This window comes from Centropristis striata, chromosome 18 (genome assembly GCF_030273125.1).
Source record: "Centropristis striata isolate RG_2023a ecotype Rhode Island chromosome 18, C.striata_1.0, whole genome shotgun sequence".
Taxonomy (NCBI): domain Eukaryota; kingdom Metazoa; phylum Chordata; class Actinopteri; order Perciformes; family Serranidae; genus Centropristis; species Centropristis striata.
Genome location: NC_081534.1, coordinates 5,791,343 through 5,813,471, shown reverse-complemented (window position 1 = coordinate 5,813,471; position 22,129 = coordinate 5,791,343). Strand labels below are relative to the sequence as shown.

At 39.7% G+C, this 22,129-nt stretch overlaps 1 protein-coding gene across 1 annotated transcript in view; it reads left to right on the top strand.

Annotated features, from left to right (window-relative positions):
- atad2b (ATPase family AAA domain containing 2B) overlaps window positions 1–22,129 on the top strand; it is an 88,453-nt gene that overhangs the window by 58,927 nt on the left and 7,397 nt on the right. The window contains exons 25-27 of the mRNA XM_059356681.1: window positions 1,717–2,478; window positions 4,259–4,389; window positions 17,561–17,689. Of these exons, the coding sequence (XP_059212664.1) occupies window positions 1,717–2,478; window positions 4,259–4,389; window positions 17,561–17,689 (1,022 nt within the window). The remainder of the gene's footprint in view (window positions 1–1,716; window positions 2,479–4,258; window positions 4,390–17,560; window positions 17,690–22,129) is intronic.

The following is a 22,129-nucleotide window of genomic DNA, read 5'->3' as shown; positions in this document are numbered from 1 at the left end:
GCTCATTCCAGTGGCCCTTGACAGAATTATAATAGCTCAAACTTTATGGATTTTAATGAGGCCATTGTGATCTAGTGTCCACATCCACATCGGAGCTCATTTAAATACATGCACATACATGTGGGACCTTTTTAAGTAATCCCTTTTTCCTTCATTGTTTTATGAATGGATTGCGGTTTTTATCCTGCTGGTGCTCTGCATTATGCAATGTCAAAAGCTGTCTGATGTGACTCAACAGATGATTTAAAACTGTAAAGGCCTTTTGGTCCTCAGACCCCCAAAGGGTTTCTTCGGGGTGAGGATGTGCTCACTGGCAGGTCATGGTAATGCCACTCATTGTCAGGTTCAAAACACTGGTGTCCCTAGGAAACTGACTTGTGGTGCTCCCTATGTGTTTGCTCTTTCAGACCCTCGTTCTGTGTCTGCTCTTCTCTCTGACTTTGTTGCCATTGTCTGTATCTCAGTGTCTGCATGGAAAAAGGAGTAAATGAAGGCAAATGCCTTGAAGTTTCACTGCATTTAGCATTCTTGCTTGCTTGCTGTGACACTTTTACTGCACTCTGAGAGCAGGCTTCTGTTTCCCCCTTCCTCTTAAAATCCCAAGCACCATCTGTTGTCATTAGTGTCCAACATCCATGATGTAGCAGGGCTGCTGTCTCCGCCTTTCTCTCTTTGAGAATCTTTGTCACCCATTGCCTGTTTCTCTTTGAAGAAGGCCAAATGTCCAGATTAAAATGAAAATGAAATGGCAAACTACACTATATTGTGTGAGGAAATGGATATGGTTTTTCTGCTCTACAGTGGTTAACATTTAAAACTTGTTTGTTGTTGTTTTTTCTTACATTGTCTTGTTTATCCTCTTGTAAGCTTTGCCTCTTATCCTCCAAGACCTAGAACCTGTAAAAACTCTTGCCCAGACAAATGTTTGGACAGATATGCACATGGAAATCATGCACTTAAAGAATAAAATGTGCATATGCCAGTAAGTGCATCAATTTTGTCCCTTGTTTAAAGCTTGGTAATTGTAGTTATTTGAGTGTAGTCGTTGATTTAACCCCTCAATCTCCCAGCAGGCTTGAAAATCACATTTTCTTCTGATTAAAATGGTATGTGGTACTTTACTGTCAAATGACTCAAATGTTTCCTTCAGGAAAAATAACCAAATCTTGGTTAAAAATCCCTTAACTCTATATGTAAAGCTTTACACAAACCAGATCCTGTAAAAATACAACCATTAAATCCTGCACTTCTCAGTGCAACTGGGAAGCCATGATTGACTCAGCTGAGACCAGTGGTCAGGTGATGAACCTTCAGTGGAACTGCAGACTGTTTACAAAGAGCAGGAAAGGAGGAGAATATAGGTAGTTTGTTATGTATAGCATGTAGAGCCCTATTTCTTTTCAGAATTGGGTACACTTTTGGGGACTGAATATAAAGATTCAATGTTTTTGTATGATAGTTGATCAAAGAAAATTGATTTACAATTGTTTATGATTTATTTATATTTCTACTTCTAGCCATTATTGTGCTGTTTCCATTGAGGTGCAGGACTTGTATATTGCAATGAAAACTCTGAAACTGCTGGAGTTCAGAGGCTAAATGAAAATGCTGCCTAATCATCATTTTTGTAGTTTTCTGAAACTTTGTGAAAGTTTTGTTTGAATTAATTAAGTTTTTTTTTCTTCTCTCTTTCCCTATTGCCTTCCACCTTCATAGATCATATAAAGCGGAAGATTCGCCGGCGGCCATCTTGGGGGCGGGGCATTATCCGTAAGAAGAAGAATTATTACAGGAAGGAAACGGAAGAGGAGGAGGAGGAGCCTGAGGCAGAGGTGGAAGCTGCAGGGCCCAGTGACTCATGTTTGACGCAGGATGAGGAGTCATCTTGTGATACCCTGGGTCCTCAGCCCAATGGCCACCATCCCCATGTCCCCTCCACAGAGGAGGAGAGCTCCAACGAGCCTCCTGTTGCTGCTCCTGCTGAACCTCCAGATGCCAGTAAAGCCCACGAAAAGCCAATACCTAAGGATGCAGAGCCAGCAGCTAAGGAGGAGGAGCCCACAGCCAAAGAGGCAGAACCTGAGAACACAGAGAAACACACAGAGCTGCATTGCCTTGGTGGCAGTTCTCAACCCAAGGCAGGCGGGGATGTCCAGGCCAAGCAGGCTGACTTCCAGCCTTTGATAGAAATGTCTGAGTCTTCAGATGCTGAGGTCCAGCCTAAACACACAGACGGTATCCTTGTATCACAAGCGGATTGTGTGAACGGAAATGAATCAATGGACAGCTTGGACTCGCAGAGCCTCAAAAATAGCAGTGAGGCTGAGAAAAGGACTCCTCTCGGCACGGCTGAGGGCTCTAATACACCAGAACAGGAAGAGCACAAAGACAAAAATGAGAGCAATCCAACTCAGGGGCACCCTCCCCAGGATGGGAGGGCAGCAACAGAAGACGCTGAGGAAGATCAAGTCACAGAAGGTATAAAGCTAGACTGACCTGAGGTTTTTTGGGTCCATCTTAAAGGGCCAATTTGTTATTTTTAAATCTGGACCCCACGTTTTTGTAAGAGACACAACTAGCCACAACCCCAGCCTGTCCCAATCCAACAAAGTCTATGCAAGTTGCACAAGGCGTTGCTTGACATTTTGTTGGCACAAATTGGAAATGGACAAACACGAACTATACATTTTAATTGAAATATTTTAGATACACTAGCGTTCTGTATTCTAACACTTAATGTTTTGCTATAATTATCTGAGCCTGTCGGTGGCAAAAACAAGCACTGAACAGTTGGCCCATGCCATTACTTTGTCGCTTTTTTTTTTGTTTGTTTTTTACAGCTGCTGGCTGCAGCGCTTGCTCTCTATTCTGGACCGGTTTCAAAAATTGTTGTCCCATTGGTCACTTGGACACAAAAACATTAAAAAGATTTAAAAAAATGCTAGAATTCCCCTTTCATAACACAATTAGAGCATAGAGCCATTTCTTTTTATCTCACGTATGTTTTCTCAATGTTTAAAGCCTTCAGCATTCCTTTAAAATGCAAATACACAGTACATAGCATGTCTACCTAATTTGCTTAGTACTAGATGCATCGTGCATATCAAGTATGTGTTGCTGTCAACGTTGAAAGTTTTGGGTCACAGATAAAATTGCAAAGCCCATCTGTCCCTTTTGCAAATATTCGGACAAGCCATTAATCAGCTAGATGTTTTCTTTTACATGTTTGTATCAATAGTTGATGCTCTGATTTTTGAACTGCAGCTGAAGGAAGTTAAGTGTGAAGAGAAAAGTGCAAGTTCTCAGCTACTTGTTTTGGTCTGTTCATTTTACTTGCTAATCAGATGATCACAGTAGATATGCAATTAAGCAAGTTAACAAAATCTGTTAATTTTTACACTTCCAGTCAGTGCTTTGCCCACCACTTAATTATGACGATAAATTACTTTTTTGATTATCAACCAGCTCCGCTGATTTGCACTTGGTTTCGCTTTTAACATAGAGAGAGGACATGAATAATGTAACAGAAGTCCTGCAGAATATAAAAATACTATCCCCTGGCTAAGCAGATAGTATATTTCAATGGAGAAACTCCCTGATTTTTGTCTATAGAAGATTCACAATGATGGCCAGCTTTGTCATTTTTCCTTTGCCATTGTCCATTATGCCCTTTTTATTGTTTATTGTTTGAGTCAGAGATTAGCCAGCACGTTTATGTGTTTGATTATGGGCCTGTGGTTTGGCTTGTGACGGGTAGAGTCCAGCTGGAAAGCAGAGGTAATGGCGCTCCTAGAATATGGAGAAGCCATCAGAGGATGGCACGATCAGCCAACAGAACACAAACAAACTGTGGTTCCTCAAACAACAGACAACTCCGCCACTCCGCCCCCACTCTCATTACAGGCTGAGCCCGGCCTTTTGTTTCCATCAAAGCATTTCTTAAGCACTGTTCTAAATGGACAGGAAAGAGGCCAGATGTGAAATATTGTGCCCTCAGTTAGCTGCAAGCAGCTTAAAATAGTTTTTCTTCACATACTGTGGAATTGCATTAATCTTGTAGCCATGACAGTTGGAATTTATTTTCTTCAAAATGCAGTTTGTGCTAGTCAGTGGTTCATGACAAACACCAAAAGAGGTCTCAAATTTAGCTCACCCATTTATTGTAGGTTTTTTTTGATTGCTGTCACACCGTATGCATTCTTTATACCCTTCATTGTTAACCCTTTTTCTATCATTAATCAATTTGTCTTTGTATAAGGGGGTTCCACAGTCCAGACTTGCGAGATGAGCCTGTCAGAGCAGCTGAAGGAATCTGCTGAAAGGACGGAAGAAGAGCCACAACCAATCCCTCCCCATCCTCCCGTAGTGGTTGACCACCAGCGACTTGCGGTAAATATTTCTATAAATCAGTTCTTTTGTAAAACTTAGTTTATTGGCCATTTTGTCTCTTTTTTGGACAAATGAATAACACTCAAAATACTTGTGTAGGGAGAGGGAGAGAGAGGCTATAGCCATAACTGTATGAACGCATAAAAAGAAGAAACTGAATTGATCACATGTGTATTATAAACATGATATAATATAATGGTGTATTGCTACACTCCTAGTACAACTGGACACAATGTTACAATTTAACGTTTTAAACCTAACCTGCTTTTTTTCTCCTCTATTTACTCTGATGGAGGTATCATTATTAAAATGAACAATCGTGCTGAATTGAAGAAGATTTGAAAGTAGTGATTGAGACCATAAACTCATTTCACTTTTTTGCAACCAGTGGCAATTAGAAAGAATGCATGTTTAATGGACTTTTGCATTGGCTTCACTTTTCAAACCTGAGGCTACGTATTTTATACAGGCTATGATTCCTTATAAACCCTTTATCTTATGGCAGGACTGTGAGATATATGCCAATTTATTTAATAATTCCCTATAAAATCGTGTCTGTTGTCCCTTTGTTGTGCGATGGCAGCATGCTTTTTTTTGTGTTAAAATGCACCCATAAATCTGCATCAAAGCCTGTAGATCTCATTCACTGATGTGTTGGAGAAACCCTCACAGCAACTCTCGTGCTAAAACATTATCTAATCCCCTTACAACCCACCAAGATTTCAGCTTTTTTAAAACCCTGGTGCGTGCCCCATCACCATCTTGCTTGATTCTACACGCTCATCATTCTAATTCAGACCATGAAGGATGTAACAGCTGGGGTGATTTGGCATTGTGCACTGACTGTGGATTGGAGATTTAACAGGTACCGTGATCTGTATCAAAGCAATGATCTGTTACAGGAAGATGAACATTCTTAAGGGGGAAACATGGTCACACAAACTGTCCACGGTCATTTATTATCATCGTGATCACTTAATATATTCAGTTATTCTAGCGTTTAGGAATCAGTGTTGATGTGTTACACCACTTGAACATTGCAGCACATTCCAAAAATAACTAAACAACTTTCAGCAAAGTGAATTATGTAGCTACAGACAATTTGGAGAGAGATAAACCATAGAAATAGAATAAGACTTGAACAGACTGTCCGCTGTGGTCACTTAGCGGGGACCGAAATAAATAGCGATTGTCGTGATGGTGACAACACACGTCAGTGGGGCCTTAAAATGTGTCGGCAGATTCGCAGACGGACAGTTGACTCGTTAGCTATAGCTGTAGTTGTCTGTCCTCACAGTAAAGTAGTCTCCTAGTGGCAGGGAGTGAGGTGGAGGGACCAGAACCAGCAATGCCACTGGCTACCACTGATGAGCTAATTTTCTGTACCGAGTGTAGCATGACAGCATGGTGGAATTGACAAGCTAGCTACCTAGCAAGCTGTCCACTAGTTAGCTTGGTGGCTTGCTAATTTGGCCATGATTTCATGCTACACGGGGTACAGAAAATGAGCTAGGTTGTCATTTGGTGATAGCAATGTGCTTCCCTAAGGGGATGTCACCATAGCGATAATTTAGAAGGTGATACCAATACCAGTTCATTTCCATGATTCTCGATATTCAATTTGATAAAATGGTAAAAAAAAACAAAAAACAAACAATGAATCTCAACTTATTCTTCCTGATCGCCAGAGACTGTATGAAATACCTGGATAGCCATGAACTCTGGCAGTCACCCAGAAGTCATAAAGTCTTAGTTAAATCTCTCACTCGTTCTATTTCATTCTCCCTGACCACCAGAGTTCATTGTCATCCAGTTATTTCATATTGTCTCTGGTGGTCAGGAAGAAATCATAGAAACTTAAGTTCATCACCTACACAGGGCTAGAAAGAGAAGGAAGATATTTTCAGCAAAAAACCCAGCCTCACATCCCACCAGTAAATAAGATGTTGAAAAATAAACTTATTGGTTTCAACAGAGCCAGCTGTGGCATACTGTCACATTTTGCAACCGACTAATTAGACTGTGATTATGGAAAAGAGGAGCTATAATCTAAAAATGTTACCAATATGCTTTTGTTTTTGTCTTATTTAAGTTCATATGGGTGCTTGTTTAAATGTTGTTGGCAGTGTGGGTGAAGGGTTTTCTGAGTGTTTTCTCCTCCCTTCTGTAAAAGAAACAGCTGTTGTTTATTTTTCTATACTAGATTGATCGCTTATTGTCTACTATGGACTGGTAAATCACTTTTTTTGTGTAGACATTAATATGCATAGGCAGCGGAATGAACGAGCCGGTGTACTGGTGTTAAAAATGGCACTGATGATCCTACTCAGCTTATGCCTGCTGCCTTTGAAGGCTAACGGTTCATGTTATCTTTAGTGGGCCAGCAGGGGTAGCTCGACCCATTATCCCATTTTCCTGCTGCCTGTCACATGCACTGTGTGGTGCTCATTTCACTTTAAAAACCTTCTGCATTTGGCCTTAATTCATCCCATTGTCCTCAGTGCTTTCTATAGCTTCCAAGCATGGAAAAGGTTAAACAGAACTGGTAAATGGATAATTAGAAATCCACCATTATTTGAACAGGACCTAGAAGGCGGTCCATACATTAAACGTTCTTTGTTTAATGGGACTCGCGGTGTGGAGGATGAGGGAACGCAATCATGGAAGACCAGCCTTAAGCTTCCTCCGGATCCATAGGTCTGTTCGTGAGCTGTCACACTGCCCTTCTCACATGGATAATTTCGAGGCTTATCCCTCCTTTCCATTTACCCTATGGTCATGCCACTGTCTCCCTCTCCCCTTTTCATCTCTCAAACATCCATTTTGTATCCCTGCCATGTGAACACGGAGGGAGCCAATTACACTGGCAGACCATTTTCACATCCCTCAATCAACAGGTGCTGTTCCTGCGACATTTTGAAGGAAACAAGGTTATGACTCAAACATGAGCTTCTCTCTGCCTCACTAGATCCGCCAACTTGTCCCAGGATGTGTTCGAGTAACAGAGAGCATATGAAGCAGCTCTGTGGGGTTTTTTTTCTTTTCTTTTTTTTGCACAGTCACGCTAGGGTCCCACCTAATACCCCAAGTGTAAATTGGAGCCTCGGCTCAGTGGGCTCCCCTGACAGCACTTCTCACTGATCGGGTGGAGGGGTGCTTGGTTTTAGGGCTCTCTGTGTAGTGTAATTGATGTAAAAGAAGTGTTCCTCTGACATGTGCTTACTTCTTTCCTCCATGCTCCGAAGTGACATCCAGCTATCAAGCCATTATCTAGTGGCTTTTACCCATGTCCTGTGGGGATGATGGGAATGGTGGGGGGGGTTTTGTCTTGCCGAACCTGACTCCATCTTTCAAATTGATTGACGGGCCTTTTTAGGTGGTCTGATCTTAGTGCTTCAACTGGCTGCCCCAATGAACAGCCACACACGGCACTAATCTGGAGGTTTATTTGTTAGTAGGGGGAAGAAGGGAGATATCTTAAAGAAACAGATCGTGAAAAGAGGGGACTGTGAATAATTGCTTTTTCATCCCCGGCTTACGGAACAAATTGAATATCCGGTGCGCAGGATGAGAGTCACCATTTAAGCAGATATTTGCTGGCAGGGCTGGGACTGGCATGCTGCCTGATGTGTATTAGGGCCCCGCAGTGAGTGCTGTACTGTTCCTCCTCTCTTCCTTCAGTCATATTCATTGATTGCAGAGGGCTGATTATTTCTGACTTTTAACTTGATGGAAGAGGCTCTGAAATCACTCTGGAATTAAATACCATCAGAGTGTTATGAGTTTGTTCACAGACCCTACACTCAAAGCCTGTAGGACAGAGATTATTATTATTAGTTGTATTATTTCAGAATTCGCATCCCGCCTTTCAGAGCCATGGCACAGATATTTGCTCTGATTCACTTCAAGTTTTGTTATTGCCTGTTTCACTGAAATGATGCTTGATGCTGTCTGGATCAAAATGAATTCCCCAGCATGAATAAATAGGTCCTGAGGCCTGCTTTGCTAACTACTCCAAAACGTCTCTTATTGTCAGCTGCTTTCTTTCATCAATAATCAGACACTTGTCCACAGATGGACGCGAAGAAGTGGTGCTGATGATTGCAGATGAGAATTCAGTAACAAGGAATCCAATCTGGCCCAGCAATTTTTCCTCCATCGTACCAAGAACACACAGATTATCGTATCGTCCGCTCTGCTGTTTTCTTTAGCAGCTGCCGAGAAGGAGCTAGTGTTTCTTGCTGCTGGCACAGTATGGAGCCTTTTGGCTTGGTGTGGAGCTATTACAGCATGTCAGGATTTCCTGTTTTAGAGAAGCCTGTCAAATGGCTATTTCAGTTCGTCATCTTCGTTCATTTTTAGTACTAATAACAGCGGGGGGCCCTCTGGCGAAGTAGCCATGCCACATGTCTGTTCAAAAGAGAACAGTTTAGTAGCAGTGCTGGACCAGCGGTTGATTGTCAATAAAAATAGATAGCGTTTGAAGTGGTTCTTTCATTTTCATTCATTCCCACTGATGGCCTTGACAATGTGGCTATTTGCATGTAATTGCGCTTCCAAAGCTGTGCCTCTTGGCCATGCTCGTGGGGCCAGCAGTGTCAGTAGCTCACACAACATAAACATACCCGTTTCTTGTATTTTCTTCACATTCTGAAGTAGTTTGCCCTCTTGCCAAACCTTTTGGGTGATTTTTTAAATTTTTTATTATGCACTTTTGCAGTTTTCACACCTCACACCTCATTCCACTCAACCCTTTAACCTAGATTGTGTGAAGGTTTAGACTGTGTGGGACTTTGTACACATGATTAGTTAGGTAGTACAAACAAATAGTACATAAAGAGGGTTTTTTAGACTGGCAACCAGAAAAAAACTAGAAATATGTTGTTTTTAATCACCTTCTATTATGACCAAGGAAGATACTATGCAGTCAGCTTCCGAATGAATATGTGATATAAAAGAGCTGTGAGTGTCTAAACGATTTTTTGTAGTAACATACACACCAGTAATGCAGCTTTAAAAGTTGTGTTAAAAAAATGTATTTCAATGACAAAAATCATGTTAAAAGATAAGGTGCAAATTAATTGCACAACAACATCAAAAATAGAGAAAAAAGGTTTGTAAAGGCCTTTTAATCAGAGTAAAATAAACTGTGGCTGAATTATTGGAAATATTATTCTAGCAAATATTATACTCTGCCCAGTTAATGTCTCACTTCTGCATTCAGTTACCAATTAAACCACAAATTGCGCATGTTGATAAAGAATATAAAAGGAGGCTCGTGTTGAAAGGTTTTTATACAGCCCCATTACCTGGCTGCTGAAAATTCCTTGATGACAGAAATGTGCTGCAAAGCATCAGTGTGATTTAGATCTATCCAGTTTTTCGAGTCTGCACATGTTTGTTTATTCTGAAAACATATTCTCATAATGCATATCTGACAGTGTGAATTGCTTAGTGCTTGGTCAGCACATTTCATTGTTTAACACTCTTTCCTCTCGAATACACACACAAATGCACACTGTTTGCACTACACATATAAAGGACATTGCATCGATTAACCTTTATTTCCCTTGAGGTTTACCCAAAGTTTAACCATAGCTGGTCAATAGCTAGTCCTTTCCATAACCTTGGCCTAATCCTAATCTTTTTAATATTCTTTTTTTTTGCTGTCAGTTGTGCATCGATGCATTTATTTTGAAAACACTAGGTAATTTTGCAGTGGTATGTGGAGGTGTGTTTGGGGTTATTTGTTTAAGTCAGTGCTGCAAGTTTCTTCTCCTTTTATTACCTGGTGATATTGGATCTCTGCTGTCTTGAATCTATAAAATATTAAAATTCTTTCCTGTAGCCTTCTTATTTTTCTCATTCATATCTGTTTTATTGAATAGAATCTTTATCTTTAAAACTTTTTTCGCCGCTAAACCCGTCACTGAAAACCGAGGAGTAAAGGTTGCCTCATTTCTTATTTTATGTATAACTTTTCTCCTTATTCTTACCTTGACCTTGAATGGCAATAATAGGGAATACTGACAGAAAAGTGACAATAATCACTCTCTGTTAGGACAGTGTGCACAATTCCACAGTAATGCATTTTATTCTTTAACATATTTGGAGTTGATTTAGCCAAAGTTACAAGTAATAAAAATCACATTTCTGACACAGGTGCATTTTGTCATGATGGTAGAGCAGAATTTAATGTAAGATCAGTAATCTGACATGGATAGATAACACCAGAATATTTAAAGATGCAGTTTGTAATAACAGGCCCCAAACTTGAAACTAATATCCACCCAGATTATGTACAGTTAGACACAAGATTATAAACCTTGTAATACCCTGAAAAATGTATGGCGAACTTTCCAAACTTCCAGTCTTGCCTCCTGTTTAAGCACCAACTCCAAGTGGTTACAATTTGATCAACTGATCAACATTTTTTCAAACGGTCTCTGATCTAATTACCATGCAACAAACATTTTTTCAAATATTTTGCAATAATGTTAAAAGAGAAAGGCACTACTGTGGAGGAGCCAGTTATAGGAAGTGAATGCAGAAATGTGGCAGTGAGATTATGCAGATACCTTTGCCATATATGGATACATATTGGCCAATTATAAAATATTCATATAGTAACTCATGGTATTTTCATGTCTTCTCTGAGAGCTTGGCTCCTGTCAAAAACTCTTGTTGAAGCCCATTAAACGTATTCAAATATGTATTATGATACTGAGCTATACATTACTTAACTGGCCTTGTGTTTTACATCCTCAGGCTTCACCCCAGGCCAGTACTTAAGTAGTTGGTTGAAATTAATCTTACTCCCTCGTATAGACTGTTCGATACTGAACTTTTGAAGCTGATGCCTATATTAATGTTTGAAAAATCTGATAATAAATCAGCTGATAGTGTTTTCTTATGTTATGTATCATGTAATCAAACAATCCTAACATAGGTCCCTTCAATGTTATGATTTTATTTATTTAAGAAATGTACAGTCTCTGGGCATATTTTGGTCATAAAGAAAATCATACAGAGCGGGTTTTTTTTTTACAGTTGTAATATAAACTTGTAGCTCTACTCAATTGTCTATATTCAAGAAAAAATAACTTTAAAAAGTGTTTAGGAAAGCCGCCACTTAAACCAGGATTGCTTATCGTATAGCCTTGTGCTGGTTTAGTCTACTCTGGACAGGAAACTGGCCCTGAATCTCTAAACTCTACATTGATTTAACACAACCATTTTATTGATTTTTGCCCCGAAGTGAACATGGTAACAGTTTTATTTCTTAGTTATTTATATCTTACTTTTTATTTCATATATTTTGCCCGACTGGGTCTCAGATGCACTGTTACTGGCAAATTTACTTTTTTCATAATGTGAATGTTTGAGAGTCACCCATTAAACCTGGACTTGGATATTGAAATATAAGCAGATATCCTTATTTTATACATCTTGATTGAAACAAAACAACTTTCTAATAGACCACATATTAAAATCCCAAGTAAACATTAACAAGTAATAACATCCTTAAACAATATAAGTTGATTAGGTTTATTCATATATGAAATGACAGACTTTAATATAGTTTCTGCACATCTTCCACATAATATTCTATTCCTTTTCCTTTCCCATACATAAAAAGAGGTTGCACAGCTATCAAATGGCTGCGAATGTGCCAGTGATTTGATGTTGGAAGTAAAGCCAACCATTTAAGATGTGGTTGTCAACCCCCGCAGGGTTTTTACATGCCCGGCCAAAAGGGATGACCATTTCATTTTAATGTGCTGAGACCATGGTAATAAGATTTGTCATGATCGTCCCTGACCCTTATAACACTATCTATATTGCATTACCTGTGTGACCGACTGCCCTGTAAGCCACATTATGTGCCACTGCAACTGGAATCTTTTTTTTTTCTACCAAAATCACCATGCACTAGTGGCACATCCACACTCTACCCAGATTAAAGGTATTCATTGTAACAAGGAAACCAGAATAATTTATAATTCTGTCTTTTACTAGTGTGAAAGAAAAAAGCTAGAACTGGAAGCAGAGGGTGAATTGTTCTCTTCGAGGCAGATATTGAAGGCTTAATAGTGTCCCCGGTGACGAGGACTGTTGGGCTTCAAATCCCCTCGCTGCCTTCTAACCCTTTTCTCTCACTACTGAGGACACACACACACACACACACACACACACACACACACACACAGCAGTGATTAAAGAAGCTCCACTGTATCACAGTTCCCTTCAGTCTGCGTGTGTGATTGTTTTTAGGTTTGTTTGAAAACTTAAAGGCACAGAATTATATAACCATCAACATTTTGTAATTGCATTATAGCAGCATTAGTTATTTTTTTGTTGTTGTTGAGAGAATATGAGACTGTGGGATGAGTTCACTATGACATTTCACCAATTATGTTTAAACACCATGTGGAGCTCTTTTTCCCCCTTCTTTTTTTGATTTGCTGACTGCCAGTGGCTGGTTTTCCCACATTTCTAAATGTATTAATATATGTTCTGTAATAGAATCCATGTAGACTGATGTGGAAGTTTCTCCACCTTGCCATAACAAATCAAGGCACAGCGGGTCCAGATTTGAGAATCTGGTGTCAGGGGAGCTGCATATATAGCCTGAAAAATGTAGAAGGCTCGAACCCAGTGGTGATTTTATTATCTCCCAGTGGAGGGTAGAAGGATATGAGAAATAACAGCTTGCCCATGCAGGGGGTCGATGGTGTGACTGGAATTGGCATGTCGTGTGGTTGATAGGTCAAGGGTTAAATACCAGAGCTACAACACGGTTTAATGAAGTGTGTTGGTGCTCAGTCGCATGATATATTTCACTATTTATGAGAATTTAGTAGCTGTTGTTTTGAATTTTAATGTTAGTGAATGCAGTTGTCCTACTAGAATTCTGCAGATATGATCAGCCAGTATTTAGTAGTCATTGTGTTACCAGTAGTGTTGGAGGTTACAAAATAACACGTTAGAGTACTCTGATGATTTTGTTTATTGTAACGGGCAAACTACTGTAAGTAATTCATTACATTATTACCTTGTTTATGCTGTTCGTTTTCTTGCCAAACAAAAAAGAGAGAACATCCCAGTGGCATTCACACAGTTTGTTTCTTTTTCCTGCTCCGTGGAGGGTAAAGTTAACTGTGTATTAGTGGAAGATATATAATCTTACAATAGTGTCAGTGCTGATGTGTCGCCCAGCTAGAGGCTCATTTCATTTTTGGTAACGCTTAATGCGGTGGAAAATAATGTAAACTGAGAAATGACAAATGACAAGCATTTAATGCTCATCTGTCTTTCTGTACATATACAGATATATCTATTGATCAAGACAGATGAACTCATACAAACGGTAATGCAATCAGGCTGACACAGAAAAACAGGCAGATCAATAGCCAGTCACTTAATCAAATCAATCAAAGTTCACACAAGGAAGTCACAAAGTTAATAAAACTCATTTCCTTCAACACTCTCCAACTGTCAAACCGTATATATTGTTTGGTAGTCAGCGGCAAACAACCTTTTCTGTCGTTTAGGTGTGAGGACGTGTTGTCTGTAAACTGTCTTTATATTCTCTTTCACAAAAAGAGAATATCTCCATATACAGTTACTCTGCTTTGTTCTCTAAAGCCACTGTCATCCCAAGTCCTCTGAGCTCCATCTGTGTTCTTAAGAAACATGGAGATAGATAGAGATGCGAGTAAAGAGAAGAATGCGAGTTAAGATTGGGAGGGGGAAGATGGAGCAGGGAGTTTAGAGGGGGTGAGGTTAAATGGTCCATGTCAGTAGCAGTCTTTAACGCATGGGATTACTGCCCTTTTGTGTGCAGTGAGCTCACTCAATCACTGAGCCCGTGTAAGACACACACTCACCATTTACCCCACACTGTCACAGGCATCCTGATCAAGCTGACAGAGGCCGGGACGTACACTGTTGCAATCAGCTGGCTAACAGTAAAGAGGAGAATAAATTGAGGGGACAAAGAGAGAGAATACAAGCAAAGGAATACAAGAAACAGGAAGAGAATGAAAAGACGGATACATTAGAGGCGAAGGTGGAAATGTGTTAGTTGAAGAAGACGTGAGGAGGGCCTTTATAAAACATTGAGATGGGCAGGAGGTGAGCCGATGCACTATAAAAGAGAGAAGGTGCACTATAAAGTAGTGAAATGCACTTAAAGCAAAAGATGGAAAACAAAATGAAAAATAGAACGAAATGCAGTGGCAGATGGATGAAAGGAAGGTCGGAGAAAAGTCTTACAGACTTTCACATTATACATATGTGAGATGTGTTGTAATGATGCTAATTAAAGCTTTTATATATGTGTTGTTAAAATGGGTATCTCGCTGTGATGTGCTCCATTTGGTGGTCTTTTATGAGCTCTCACGGCTGGGTTGAAACCTGAGATCTCCCTTGATGTTCTACCAGAGTTGCTGTATAAAAAAGCACAAAAAGAATCCAATAAAATATGCTCGATATAGAGCAGCGGCCAGCGCTTTCTGAAGGCTGCTGTGATGATCATTATCACTTTGGATGGATTCTGAAGAAATTCTTAGTCTTCTTAAGCTTCTGTATGCACACTTTATTTGTCAAGGGACCTAGTGTTATTAGATTGGCCAGGTGGAGGATTTTTTATGTCAGAGGCATATCCTCCACTGCCAGATTAAGTTATGGAACTGTGAATATTTGAAAGGTATTATCTACTCAATTACAAGTCATGTTTCCAGGCTATTGAGTTCAGCATGATAAGCACCTACAGGAAATCAAGCTAGGAAAATATGGTAAATTAAACTTGCTTTCAGTGGCGAAATACAAGACGGATTTGAAAAGTTTTCTTTTTCTTCTCCTTATTTACAAGGTTCAAACTTAAGTTAATCTACTATTCAAAATCTGCTATTCTTAAAACCCTTATGTAGATAATGGCATCATAAATACATATTGAAACGCAGTGCAGAAAAACATGTTTATCGCCTTAGGAGTGTCTAAAGTGTCTAATCTTGGAACAGGTGTCATTTCTCATTCTTACTACTGTTGTGCTCAGTGTGGAGCTGAATTGTTTTCTACACAGTTTTAATGGGTTTCTGTGATGCAAATTTAAAAAAAAAAAAAAGTACCATGCAGGCCTCTGACAGGCACATATAATCTCCCCTGTCTTTTTCTGTCAGTTTTGTAGTTGGGAGATGAAAGAATAATTATGCAACAGTAGCCACAGTTTGGCCAGATTGTTATCTTTGTAGACTTTCTGGAACTCATCGCCAGTGCTGCTGAATAACATTTCAATAACAAGTCTAAGGCTAATTCACTGAACCATAGACAGGTTAAAAAGGTGGATGACATGACAGCGTCATAGACTGTACATGGTGGGTGTAGCCACTGGGAGGTCACCTGTTGGTTTGTGGACTATCGTTTGGTGTTTTGGCCGCTGCCGTCTTGGTATTCAGCAGTGGCCATCTTGCCTTTTGGAAGCCAGGAGTGACAATATTTGGACGAAAAGTTTGAGCTCAGATATCAACGTCAGCTTGGTTTGCAAAGTGCAAATATGAACAGCAGATTCCTGAACAGCAGTGTCTTTTTGTAGACCCAAATGCTGAACTAGACATCTTAAATTGTACAGTTAATTTTCATGAATTGGAAAAACATTGTGTAACAGCCTAGGTTTCAAGACAAAAACACCAACTCTAAATGAGACCATCATTTATAAAATGAACATTATGTTGTATTGAAGAAGTCTGGAAACAACTGATTGATGAATGTAAACACATTAGGAAAATGTTTACTGAGGTAATAAATCAAGGGAAAAGTAGGGTCATTTTATGCTAGTGGATGGAACATGGGCCAAACTAAAAAAACTAGAACAATACATTTCCCCCCCAAAAAACGCTAAGGCTGTTTTGGGTAATCATGCTGATGTCTAAGTGATCTTTTTTGTTGTGTGGGAGAGTGATACAGCAGCTCTGATCACACTGTGCAGAATCGGGCTGGAAATGAGACCAGCCAAACACGGCACCACCGTATCCAGGAGATTTTGGCCCATTATAGTTTGAGGACGAAAGGCCTTTGGCTGCCATAAGGGATTCAAGGGGGCTGCATCTGTAGCTTATGCATTGAACACCTAAACATGGCATTGTGGATGTTGTATTTTTGAAGGTTCATAATATTTCAGTTGAGAGGTTTAGAGAAACAGCTGACATTTGTAGTGTTGAAATCTACTTTCCAGTAACTCCATTAAAGGCGTAGAGTGCTGAAAAGTGTAAACATCCCAACAAAGTATTGCTCTCAAGGTCAAATTTGTTGTCACGAGTTAAGTGTGTCTAGGGATTAAGTTTCTACTGAAGTATTTGTTGATGTGAAGCCATAGTCAGTCACTTTAATCAAGACAACTGTTCTGTCATTTAAACAGAAATCATAGTCAGATGGAGTACAGTGATTAATACAATGCTAACCTTTTTGCCTCTGTAATTTTTCTTTTGCTCACTGTAATTATCTCTCAGACGTTTGGCTGATGAGAGGCTTTGACAAACATCCACGTCTTATTAATCTTGACATTGCCTTGGTTTTATGTGTTTAACACATGGCCACTGTCTGTCTCTCTCACACACACTCACACACACACACTCACACCATTTCATTTCTGGTGAGGTTTCTCTGTTTGCCTTGTGTCAGTGATTGTAACTTTAATTATTGTGCCTTTGCTGTCTCAGTCCATGCATTCTGATGAGCTCTGTGTTTAAATATACACACATATACACACACACACACACACACACAAACACACACAAACACACACAGACTTTGGCTTGGGTAAAATATGAGAAACAGGTCAATTAAAAGGGCCTTTGACTGTCCAGAATGTTTTAATTAAAGTAGCAGTGAAATGTAAACTTGGTTCTAATTATGATTAGCTTTAATTAGCTGTCACTCTGATCTTAATTGCTTTTGAATAGAGCTGACCTCCAAATGCTTCATCTCCATGCGCTGGCATCAATGCTTAGCTTGCGTGTCCAGTTATTCAGCACTGTATGACCATCTGTTTATTATTCTTTCTGCACACACAAGTTTATGGATATTAGTAATACTGTATAGGATTATTGCTTAACTAAATAGTGTTTTATGACTTAATTTGTAATGTATCTGTTTGAATCTCCCCTCTTAGGCTCTACTGGATAAAGTGGTAAAGAAGAGTGAGGGCCACAGCGTGGAGCAGCTGGAGAGACTCTACTCCCTTCTCAGCCAGTGTATCTACCAGCATCGCAGAGAGTACGACAAGACCCAGCTACTGGAGGTCAGAAACACTCATTCTGTGTCAACAAATAATTGATTCATTCAGAAATAAGAATTTTTTCAAACAGTAGTGTAAAGATTTGTTAGTTGCCGCCTTATGTGGGACATTGTTACATGATTCAGACCCCATACATGGTTTCCTGAACACCTTGTTGCAAGCTAACGAGCCTGGAAGAGAAAGTGAGACCCTCGATTGAAGCTGTTAACCTCGGGGCATTTATTCTGCCAGCTTTTTTCTTTCAGAGGTTGAAAAGCTACGGGTAAGGTACTGATATCAGATGTAACTAGAGATTGAATTCATTTATTGATACGGACCATGTCATGATAATCCAAAGTAAAAACTACTAAAGAGAAAAACTGAAATGGGCATTTTAAAAGGGGTCCCTTGACCTCTGACCTCATACTCACTTTATGCTAATCCCATGAAGTTAAAGGCAAAACCCATGCAGCGTTTCCCATTCAGTGCAAATGTGTTATTTTCACCTATTGTACTTAATAATAATAATAATAATACTTCATTGAATTTATATAGCGCTTTTCAATAACCCAAGGACGCTTACAAGTATACATACAGGGGGGGACAACAAAAAACAAGCAGGGTGGTGGGGAGCAAGACTTGAATATTTCTGTATAGTGGGGTCCCTAAACTGTCTTCGAATGGCATAAATTGGGTGTCACTGGTAAGCTGAGTCTCTTGTGGATTCAATGAGCCCAATTGTAATAATGTGTGATGATGCAAGTCATATAAAAATAATACATAAAAAATAAATTGGACAAAAAAGAAAAATAGGATCAAGATCAACTATGTGACAATGTAAGTGCACTTTCCACAACCAACTGAAACTACTGAACATAGATGTTACATATTAATGATACATTTAAATAAAATGATGTCCAATATGTTGTAGTGCACTGCCACAACTTAAGGAAAACTCCAGCTAGTAACAAAACATTGCAAAATGGAATGTGTCACAATAATCATTTTATCGATAAAATATTATTGAGGCAGGAGAAGAAACATTAGGATAGATATGTATTTCGAGCTTCAACTCTTGTAGATTTGACATCGTGCAAGCAGAATAACTTGGTCCAGGTATCTTGTTTCATGATGCCAAGTCACATGTTGCCACTGTGACAGTGAGGTTCTAAACAACTGGTAACATTTATTGAGCTAATAACGTTCCAGGCATGATGGAAACGTAGACGGGGGCAAATGATATCTGAGAATTAGTGTTTTGTGTGCCTCTTGTGAGATTAGATATAGACATCCATGCACACTGAGACAGGTTGTAAATGGGAGCAGCATGCAGAAATGACAGGCATCAAAGCACAGCTTCGTGCAGCTATTGGAGGATAGATACCCCCCATGGAAGTGGTGCTGAGCAGTAATGGTGTAAATCAATAGCAGGGTTTAAATTAAGGATTTATTTTTGTATCAGTGTTCTTTTTTACTTCAGAATAGGATCTAATGAGGACAGTGGGGACTCTAAATAAGTGAGAAAAATGTAAAAGATTGTGTTCAGTATGTGTTTGTGAGACATCCAGAGATAAGTGAGCCCAGGAGCTGGAAAACAAAACTCATAAGAGAACCTTATATTCCACACTGTGCTATTCTTGCTGGAGGTCAAATTCATTCAGATGTCATTCAAATCTGTCATTAAATTCATGTTGTCTAACAGGAATGTATATGAATTCAAATTATATTCTGTGTTCAACAACCTGAATTAAATTTCTTATTTTTCTCACTCACAGTTAAGCCTATATGACATAAGGAGTTAATATGTATGCCCTACTTTTATTTTTTCTTAGTAAAATTAATTTAATGAAGATAAAGCTTCTTATTTCTATAGAAACATAGAAAACATTGTAGAGATTGAGGTCATAAAATATAAAAAAATGTTTTTGTTTTTTATAAATTTAAAAAAAGTACCCCTTATCCACCAAACTGGCTCTGGTTCTCAAACTGGTTCCATTCAGGATTTTGTAGAACCTTAGTGCTATCGAGGCCAGCCCACATGTTCAATAAATGCTGAGCCGTTATTTTTCAAGGATCTTGCGCGAACCATAACAGCATCATTCCATGTTGGTAGAAATGGACTTAGATACATTTCTTGCATAATGTGAGTAAAGGTCAACACAAAGACCCTTAAATACATTTTCTATTTTCATTTTTAATCCCTCTTGACAATGTTCCATACAGAAAAAGCTGCTGTATATTTTCCCAGAATCCCATCTGGTCATCTGCCGCTGCTGTAGACTGTCAGTGCAGACAGTGGGCCAGGAATGGCAGTGTCCTGGTGCCGGTAGCCAGAACTGGCTGTCAGGATGTCAGAGAGAGGAAATGGGAGAGGGAGAGAGGGAGAGAGAGAGAGAGAGAGCAGTCAGCCAGGTGGTGCCGCCTGTCGACAGGCCGGCTGGTGGAGGAGGGGAGGGTGCATGTCTGGGTTCGTCTCATACTGCCAGCCTAAATTGGTGTTTCCAGAGCAGAAATGTCAGCTCGTTTGGCACGTGTTTTGTTTGCCTGTGTTTCCAACACACATCTCGACTCCACAGCAGGTCATCTCCTTGTTCCTCCCTGGGGAATGCGAAAACATGCGCACATACACACTCGTATGCGGGTTTCATACTCGGCGGTTGGAGCCATTTCCACTTAATGTTGCAGTGCATGGTGTTAGTGTCTACATGGTAGAGACGAGTGAAATGGAGCATGTCCATATATTTGTCTCCTTTACTCTCCTCCCCCGACCTCCTCTGGGTACGGCTTGTCTCAGTCTTCCAGAAGAGCTGACCTTTAAGCAGATGGAGTGGCCCACCCCCTGCTTCCAGTTAAAGCTAGAGGGACCATCTCTGCCCTGTACACAACAATACGCCAACTATGTTCCTATCTACAAATTGCCGTTCATATTGCTCTAGACCTAGTATTACAATTTGCCCGAGTCTCAGACAGCAATTTAAGACTTTGCAAGACCCTTTGACCTTTAACCTGCATCTGTGTGGTGCCAGAGCTGTACATGCCACTGAGTGAGTTAGCAGAACATAATAAGGGTTGGATATTTCTCTGCTTATTTGACTTAATTGCTGAATATTGTGCCCTGCAGGTCATTTCATATTTTTCTTTTGGCTTACTTGTTCATCAAAAGCAATAATAGGGGCAGTGTGGATTGCAATCTTTTTTTTTTTTTTACAAGTCAACAAGTTTTGGCGTGATTCCATTTGTTCAGCAGATGTGCTGCAAAATTTTACAATTTTGAGCACTCAAAAATGGTAAATATATACATATGCTTCCATAATATTACATCTACACACCAAGACCTTTTTCTGGGTATTTTCAGCATAATTGTATTTTCACCCTATTTATGCAATTCACAGGCTGTTGAGTGACCCCAGTATGCATAAACATTCAAAATGAATCAGTGAAAATAACAGATTTACTGTTTTTGTCTTAAACTGCATAAAATTGGTGCCAGTAAAGAGAAGGCTTGTTGGAACCCACAGAAACCATTTTCATTCAGATATTGTGAAGTCAGATGTCAAGGGACTCTTGAAAATTGCCATGCTAGTTTTCCATTGCTTACATATAAGTTTGGGGAATTTTTTCACCCACTTCCCCTCAAGAATCGTGCGAAACACTACTTTAAATCTTCTGTTTACCATTTATTTTTCCTCTATGCATGGCTATATGGTAATAAAACAGTTGTTTGAATAAAGGAAAAAAACAAATACCTCATTGTACCAGAGGCAATGCGAAGCAACAGAGAAACCTTGTGGATGTCTTAACCTTTCACATTCAAATCAATCAATCAAATCAGTGTGTTCAATAATATTTTAGTTAAAACAACCCAGTTCGCTCAGTCATAACCAGCTAATATGCCACTATATGCCTTATCACTTTGCAACTCAATATGCAGACTGTGTAGCAGAAAAATGACCCTGCTCCGTCCCGCTTATGTGATGTATCACATCTGTGTCCATTGTATGCCAGCTGGTAGAAGGCTCGGCCCTAAGATCACTAATGGTAAACATCTGGCTTTGATGTCAGGCGAGCTTCTTTAGAGGCGTCCTCTCAAGACATTTTGTATCAGTGTTTTCATATAAAGACAAAACCATCAGGCAGGGAAATGCATTTCTCCATTGACGGTAGCCTGTGTAGAACAGAACGCAGCCCAGGCTTTCATCATGGGGAATCTGTTGTCAGTAGGCTGAGAAAAAACACCTTCATCCAGGCACAATGTACAAGATTGTTCTCTCAACTCTTCTTTTGTGGAAAAAAAAAGTATGATGTTGTTTTTGCACTCCTAACCTGCACACTCGCACAGCAGAGAACCCTGTTCTCCCAGGGGGGGGTGTAGAAAATTTGATCTGGGAAATAGAGGAAATCAGTAACTGAGGTGGAAGTAGATAAGACCGGTTCAAAGAAGGCGGGTACTCTGAAGTAATTTAT